General features: G+C 36.2%; 1 protein-coding gene across 1 annotated transcript; it reads right to left on the reverse strand.

Annotated features, from left to right (window-relative positions):
- Positions 1-426: 426 nt before the first annotated feature.
- LOC117345380 lies at positions 427-8,777 on the reverse strand. Its single transcript, XM_033908454.1, has 5 exons — positions 8,435-8,777; positions 6,672-6,953; positions 5,631-5,646; positions 3,404-3,506; positions 427-2,230 (listed from the first exon to the last, which is right to left on the reverse strand). Exons 1-5 carry the CDS (start codon positions 8,574-8,576, stop codon positions 1,778-1,780), a joined length of 996 nt encoding a protein of 331 aa, XP_033764345.1. The 5' UTR covers positions 8,577-8,777; the 3' UTR covers positions 427-1,777.
- Positions 8,778-9,188: the final 411 nt, after the last annotated feature.

Genomic DNA, 9,188 nt, shown 5'->3' on the forward strand with positions numbered 1-9,188 from the left:
CATGACCTTCTAGCAACGTGACCTGTTCTTAAAAATCTCTAAACATTTAAAGGATGTTACATCAATATTCAATATTAACTATTACATATGAAATTTAAACATAATGCTCACAAGTATTATTTTATTAAACCTACAATTTGAAGTTGCGTTTCTTTTTCGTTTCAGTATATTTTTTCGCTGGAATTAGTTAACTTTTGACAAGAGTGAAATACCTACAATTTCCCAAAAAAAGTCGTGTGTTTTGTTTCTACCACAAAGGGACTGAATGGATTATTTTCATTTTCATTGCGGCCATGAATAGCACTAGCAATATACTTATTCCGTTGTGCGCTTTAACGGCCCCATGCCGTGTCCTTCCGCAGTTTTCAGACATTCTTCTCTTTTTAATCAAAGCAAAAAGACATCAAATAACATCAAATACAATAATTTTTGTTAAACCAGATTTATTGTGTGTGAATAGATGGCAAAGAGAATACAATTCAGGGACCGCGTCGACCGAGTGGTTAAGGTGTACAGACACTTTATCACTAGCTCTCCACTTCTGGGTTGAGAGTTCGTGGGGCAGTTGCCTGGTACTGACCGTAGGCTGGTAATTTTTCTCCGGCTACCCTCCTCCTCCAAAACCTGGCACGTCCTTAAATGACCCAGGCTGTTACATTGAACGTATAAAAAACGAACACTATTGACGGAAATGAAATGGGTACTATTTTCTGACGTATTGATATTTAATTGATGTATTCTCTTGAAAATCAGTACATGAAACGATTTTTTTCTTACCTATTTATAGTGTTTTCATGGTCACATGTTTGCTGTTTTTACTTAGTATGTTCATATAAAGAATCAACACTCAGAATGAAAATATAATAATATGACTCAGAAAGGGCGAGATTGTTGTATGGTTTAAATACACATGAGGATGTTGGCATATTCATATAAGGCGCAGCGTAGCGATATTGCTATATATAAAAAGTCACTAGTTAAAAGAAAACAAAAATAAAATAAGACAAAAAAAAAACAACCTAACAACATTAACTTAAACCAATGAAGACGAGGAAAATTATGGGTTCTGTATCCAGACCGGAAATGTATAGAATTGGTCTTTAATGCTCTGTGAAACGTTTTACGGTAAAGGCTGGTTGGCCCGTAATCAGTGTAAAGTGACCGAATGGGATGGCATGCTATCGTTTTGGATGTATCGGTCAAACTAGGCTGTATGCTACACCACTAACACGTCTTTTGGTCGCTGGATAATTCAGTGAATTAAGAAATAGATTTGTTAGTTATATTTCACACTTGTGTCATGCTTGTTCCTGCTAACTAGTAGAACATTCCAACACTCTACGGTTTCGCACTAAACACATGTCCTCATATACATATGTCCCTTTGACAGTTACATGAACTATATGCATGGGTACTTTTTAAAGATCAAAGAGAGAGCTATTAACACTTTCTATATTTAAGCGAAGCAGCATGCCTGATAATATAGAATACACAAGTCTGATAAATATGTCTATGTGAACATCAATGTTGACCTGTCCTTATATAAACCATTTAATGAACTATCGAACAATGAAACACATACACGTAAAAATACGTTTTTCATTTTCGAGAACGAATTACTGTATTAGCAATTGCGTGTATCAACATGTAACCTTATAAATTTAAACGACTTTTGAAAAAAACAGATGTTGGTTAAGTAAAATTTCTCTCAGCGAGATGCTCAGTATGTTGCAAAATTACAAGTAGAATAAGGGGAGTATTACACTGTAAAGGCAGTTTAAGAGTTTGAATCACTCTTTTGAATTTTCTCCCACCATCTGATAACTGGTTCCTCATTATATAATGGTCGAACTACATCCCAGGCAAGAGGTCTGAAAAGCGATGTCGGGATCTCGTACTCCCTTCCGGCGTCTCGAAATGCAACTCGTATCTTATCCCGGACAGTGACGGGTCGATCCCAGTTCGTGTGCGGGGTATCAGATGGTAAATTATGTAATGCAAAACTAATTTCCGGTTGAAATAGAATGAAGCCATTTCGAGAACCAAACGAATGACGCGAATTCGTGTCTGGATAAAATGGAGCAAAAGTTGTAATAAAATAGGTGATGTCATTAAATTCAAAGACCCATCCTCTTTGATTCCTCGTCCCGATTGTATCCATACATCTAGATCCTTTAGGGTCCAGATCAGAGAGGACTTGCAGAACTCGGCGAACACTGTCAGAAAAATGCTGTAAAGAAACAGAAATTTTGGTTATGCATAGCGTTATGCAAAATAAAATAAATAAAATTATGATTTTTGAAATTTACAAAAGAAATTTATATTCAGCTTTAACCACAACATCTCCATCTGATCTGCTCGTTTTTTGTCACCATCATGATAATACTTTAAAAACTGTGCTGCAGATGAAGTTGTGCCCAATGCTGATATAGTAGGAATCGGTTGTAACAATGACATTGTGTTACCCAACTATACGTTACTGCAGCTGCGATACGACCTCGCTAGTTACGAAGACGTGAAGGAGCTGAATAGTAACGAATTCAAAGGCAGTATACAAGGTCTGGCATACATGCTGGCCCCATTGTAACACTTAGGATTTTAAGTATTTTCTCTCTTTTCTCCTGCCCTGCAGGTAGGGCGTAAGAATTGTACCTGCTGCACCTATTGCATGATCGTAAGAGGCGACTAAATTTGGGATCTTATCTTTTCTCTTCTTTCTTAACAACTTTCTTCTTCCCAATGTCTCCCTTGACAATGCCTCACTTTTGGGCTTGAGTCGAGCGTTCGCCCCTGTGAGGAAGGATTTTGGTTCTGTCCCCTGGCCGAGACATACCAGAGTCTTTAAAAATGGTAGTTGCTGCTCATGCTTAGCGCTCAGCATATTAGGAGCAGGACGACTGGTTCGCCTGTTGTTAGTATAATTTGACTAGGTGGGGTTTCCTGTTAGGTGTCTTCGGCAGTATGCTTCAGTGAGGTAGCACTACAAATCGGCAAAAGTTCCGGCCTATCACAAGGAGACTTACATGTAACACGAACATACCGCAGCCTCCCACAACACACATACGCACTTACCACACGCATGCATGTCGCACGCAGGGGAGGCCGTCCTTAAATGACCTTAGCTGTTGATAGGACTTTAAACAAATAAAACCAAACCAAACAAAACTCTCTTTTCCCACTGCTCTGTCTTTCTATTTTTTGTTTTTCTTTGTGGCGTGTCCTTGATACCCGCCCCATATGACCTTGACTGTTGCGGGGACGTTAAACAACTAAAAATGAAAAAAAAACTAAACATTTCCCGGTTTTATTAGAAATGGTATGACTGAAATTATAACAAAATCATAGCAGAAAAGAAAGAAGAAAGATTTATTACTGAGCGGAAGTAAGACAAGTGAACACAAACCTCAATATCTGAGACATACGGGTCCAGTGGTAATTCTATTACAAAACCATCCAGACGGTGTTGTCGACACATCATGGAAAACATTAAAAACGTTGGCGATAATCTGTAAAATATAATTATCAAATCTTACTTTAATTTTTTTCTCTTGATAGAGTAACCGTGATATCTTCTATGTTAAGTACCAACATGTCTCTATCTAAAGATTTAAGAGAGATTAATAAATTATCACAATGATATACCAACACCAAGAACTGTTTAAGCTAGGTAACTTGATAACCTATATATATATCATGATGTGCATTCAACTTCCTAATTATTAAATGTTACAATGTATATACACACATATATATATATATATATATATATAAATCACGTATTTGACTTTCAAAAGGGTATCAAGTTAAACGTTTAAAGTATCAGTTCTAAATACGGAGTGTTATTTTTAAAATGTAGCTGTGAATTTAACCTTGTTACATAAGAGATTTTTGACATACACCATATCCATCATCAATCGATTTTTCTTCTGTTTTCAGAATTTTCGATTTCATAAGTTGATCCTTGATACTACCTCAGTTTAGACCTTACGCTAAGCAAGTGCTCATATGAGAAAAGTAATATTATTCTCTCGAATGGTCGAGCAAATCCATTGGTTAACACGAATGGTCGAATTAAATCATTGATTCTTTCGAATAGTCGAGCCAAACCATTGAGTTTCTTGAATGGTCGAGTCAAACCATTGATTCTCTGATATAAATTTGAGATAGTATCTTTTCATTTCTTTCTTAACAACTTTCTTCTTCCTAATGTCTCCCTTGACCATACCTCACCTTTGGCCTTGAGTTGAGCTTCTGTGAGGAAGGCTCTTGGTTCTGTCCCCTGGCCGAGACATACTAGAGTCTTTAAAAATAGAAGTTTCTACTCCTGCTTAGCGCTCAGAATATTAGGAGTGGAACGACTGGTTCGCCCGTTGTCAGTATAATGTGACCGGATGGGGTGTCATGCTGGGTGTCTTTGGCAGCATGTTTCAATGAGATAGCACTATAAATTCGAAAAGTTCCGACCTTTCACAAGAAGACATAACACAAACATACCGCAACCTTCTAAAACACAAATACGCACTCACCACACCCATGCATATTGCACACACGGGAGGCCTTAAATAGCCTTAACTGTTGATAGGACGTTAAACAAATAAAACCAAACCAAACCAAACTCCCGAATGGTCGAGTCAAACCTTTGATTCTCTTAAATCGTTGAACTATATAATTGATTCTCTCGAATGGTCGAGCCAACCAATTGATTCTCTCGAATGGTCGAGCCAAATCATTGATTCTCACAAATTGTCGAACTAAACCATTGATTCTCTCGAATGGTCGAAGTAAAACATTGATTATCTCGAAAGGTCGAACGATATAACCGATCCTCTCGAAAGGCCCAGCCAAACTTTTGATAATTTCGACTGGTCCAACTAAATCCTTGATTCTCTCGAATGGTCGAGCCAAACCATTGATTCTCACAATTGGTCGAGTCAAACCAATACTTCTCTTGAATGGTCGAGCCAAATCATTGATTCTCTAGACTGGACGAGCTAACCCGTTCTCTTGAATTGTCGAAATCCAGACACAAGACTGTAAAAGCGGTACTTGTTGTTCTCTGCTTGGTGTCAGCTATTATTTTGGCGGTAAATACTGGCTTGACCTTTGTTAGTATAATGTGACCAGGTGAGGAGTCAGTGTGATAAACAAAAGCACCGCATGCTCTTGAATGACACACCCGTCTGATCCTATCAATGATTTTGTGTTATATTTGCACATTAATGCAGAACGATGGAGCTATAACAAAGTAATGTATCTTATTTAACCGGTGGCCATTCAAAAATCAGGGGCAAAAGCTAACTAACAAGGCGAAGTTCTAAACTTGTCAAAAGTAAAAAAAAAAAAAATAACAAGCATCCATGCCAAACGTCGCCTGATTGAACTGCAGACCACTGAGGAAACTTGCACCAAAAGTGTGACCAATTGATGACGGATAGATGGACGTAGAAAGTAAACCATATTCCGCCTGTCGAATCCGGCGGGCATATGCTTAGTATAAATAGTCCGTCATTGACCAAATCATTCGTGGACACCGTCTTTGAATAGAACTCATAGTGTTAATACTACGTCAAACTATACCAAACATTTGTCCTTTTACGGGATATAGAACTCACTAAGTAGAATTCACTTACCTGTGAATATTTTCTTCTGCATTTGCAACCGGAATATGTAACAGAACGAAATAAAACAGTTAAAGAGATTTCATAAGCATCACTACAAAAATATTATTTTTAGCATAAAAATAGTTTTTTTCTGAAGGTTAAATTCGTTGTTATTCCAAATACCAAGATTCCCTTAATAGTGTCGACTACTAACAAGAAAACTGATAACACATGGAGTGATGTTGATTGATTAAAGCAATATAATCCCAAAGAAATATATATAAATGTTTTCATTTTGACCTCTTTACAGTTTTCACACTTTATATATACCTATCAAATTATCCCGAATCTAAAATTGTAGGAAAATTTGCATTTATGGAAGTAAATGGGAAATTCCCCAAAATAATAACTAGGTCCCACGTTCAACTGGTTGGTTATCTGTCAACACAAAATGGTGGACCGCCGTGAGCATGAGTATGGAAAATCGCAGACAGATTCTGCCTAATGAAAACGTAAAAGAGACTGGAATCGGCAAAACCCCATGCTTTCCTCAAAAGAATTGATCTGTTGAAAAATGAATAGACTTGAATTCCGATTTTGCCGGACGTGTATTTGATTGCTGGTTAGCTTTGTTTTTTTGTAGAATTTTGTTGCTTCAATTGAATTGTTTCTTGGTAGAATTTCGCAATATCGTTTTTTTTTTTTTATTATTTATGTGGTAGATACATGCTGTTTTGTTTGTAATATTTTCGTGGTAGGTATATGTAGTTTTGTTTGTAATATTTTCGTGGTAGATATTTGTAATTTCGTTTGTAATATTTTCGTGGTAGATATTTGTAGTTTTGTTTGTAATATTTTCGTGGTAGATATTTGTAATCTCGTTTGTAATATGTTCGTGGTAGATATTTATAATTTCGTTTGTATTGTTTTCGGGGTAGATATTTATAGTTTTGTTTGTAATATTTTCGTGGTAGATATTTGTAATCTCGTTTGTAATATGTTCGTGGTAGACATTTATAATTTCGTTTGTATTGTTTCAGACCTTGGTGTAGGTATACTTTTGATAATTACCAAGACTCAGCCCTCCTGTCCAATCCTTAGATCCCCATAACCTTGCTTTCTTTGCGAATACACATTCAGTATTTTGTTTGACCACATTGAAGTTGTCGATGCTGCGGACTCGTTCTGCGTCATACGTCACGTGGGCGGCAACTGACTTGGCTACATCCTGTTGAAGTTCTTCCGGTTTCACTTTCGGATAGAGTTCGTCAATGATTTGCTTTGTTGTCAATTCCTTCGTTGGTGTTCTCGATTCTATAACAATCTTAACGATCCTCGGTATATAGACGGAAGCTAAATGAAAAACCAAAGTGAAAAGAAGGAAAATAAACTTACTTGATCTTTTCCCTGGCACCTCCCTACTTCAAAACAATAGTTTTCTACAGAATAGTAGTAGACGTTAATTAAGGGTGGTTTATAACAATGATAATAAGATTGTAATATCTATTGCCTTCATTTGAATTTAAATTTCTTCATTAATGTCATGATATTTTATTTACATCGTCTTGTAAAACCATCCGTTTTTTCAGATAATAATGCTTTATAAAAGCATGACCGGAAGTGAAAATTACAGTAACATACTTTTTGACTATGTGTTATTTTTTTCAATTGTTTTATTTTCAACATATCAATGCATCAGAATTATTGGGAAAAAAAAAAGATTCTAAAAGCATACATTGAGCCAATAGGAAAATTGACCCCTCATTTTACCCCCTCATAACTCGAGATGGCCTCTGACCTGACCTTAATTGCTTTCCATACAATGACCACCTAACCCCAAGGTATTTATATATAAAAAATAAAACCTATCGGTGATAGCCACCAGAAGGCGAAAACTGACACCCTTCCTTTCAAAACTACTTTATTCTAAATACATACATATAGATTATCGCCTGGTTCCGACTCCCGATACAACAGTTGTCGGCCTACTACATGTATCAAGATACGGGTACTTTTTCCCTGCCAGTGTTTTCGTGTCGTCTGCGAAGACACTTTTTTTTTATTAGAGATCGCGTTGCTAGTCGTCACGCGTGGTTGGTGTCAGACACAATCAAATTTCCCGGACTTTATCCGATGTTATTTGTCACATCAACTTTTAACATGGGATACGACTTTATTTGAATAGATTACAAATTAAGTTCGAACCCAATGCCAACATTCCGTTTTAGTTGGAGTTATGGCCCTTTATACATAGTAAACTAAATGCTTCTATATTTTTTCGCTTCTGCTTGCTAAAGCAGTTTGTTAACTTTCATTATATGAATAACAGTTTGATTTGGAGTACTGTGTGGATATTCCACTATTCCACTTTTTGCTAGAGTTGTGATATTTTTCACATAGAAAATGTCACAATTAACATTTATTTGGACCATTCTTCACTTCCGCTTGCTACATCAATTCGAACTTTTTCATTATCACATTGGATTACAAATCAAGTTTGAACACTTTTGATATTCCATTTTTTTAGTTATGGCACTTCACACATACATGTAGGTATTCTCATAAAAAATAACTGTGTCCTTATGTTTCTCGTTAAAAAAAATGGACGCAGGAGACGCATTTCTGTGAAGGTCTAATATATACATGTAGTTAATAGTTATCACTGTTAATGTGATCACGGTAAATACATAGACATAAATCAATTCTTGAATAAAATTCTGTTTTCTTTTCAATAGTTTATGAATAGCTGGTTTTACTGAACACTGTTAAAGAAAGATAACTCTTATATAATTTCAGGACTCTGGGCATATGTAATACATGTACTTTTTACTTACCCAGAAAGAGAAAGAAAGCTAGCACTGCCGACAAAGATATATGAATTGTCAGAAACGAGTACAGAAACAGGGCGAAACAACAGGCCCTTACGCATACAACCAATGTTACTGTTGTCGAGTTCATTCCTGAAACGCCACGCATGAGAATTATAAATAAAAATGTGCTATATATAGATATCCATGTATGTAGTCTTAATTCCTTTACGAATATAGTCACTTTCGGTTTGAAGTACACTCAGTAAGTCTAACACGACCTGTATTTACTAATAATATACTGGTACATATCTTCCTCATATCGATACACCTGATAAGCACACACGTACGTGTGTACACCTTATGTAAATGTGTACACATACAGGTATATACGAATGACGTGTTTAGACCGACATGCTGACTCATTACCAAAGTCCCGCTGTCGGGAATAAGCTATTATTTAAATGATTCACGATAACGTGTTTAAGTGCCACCTGTTTGGAAAATAGAGATGCTAGACTTAATTTATTAATTTATTTATTAATATCACTGTATCGATTTGTTTACGTTTCCACGGGGGAGTGTACTTCCGGATGTCGTAAACCGGGCATCGATTAATGTCGTAAAGTCTATTAGATTTCTGTTTCTGTACACTGCATATCACAAAAATGTATAAAATGACACTTAACGCTACAGAAATATATCTAATAAACACCAGCAAATGAAAAAAAGATTGATAACAGTTTTCTTATAATGACCCTGTTAAGACCGAAAGTTTTAA

This window comes from Pecten maximus, chromosome 16 (genome assembly GCF_902652985.1).
Source record: "Pecten maximus chromosome 16, xPecMax1.1, whole genome shotgun sequence".
NCBI classification, from domain to species: domain Eukaryota; kingdom Metazoa; phylum Mollusca; class Bivalvia; order Pectinida; family Pectinidae; genus Pecten; species Pecten maximus.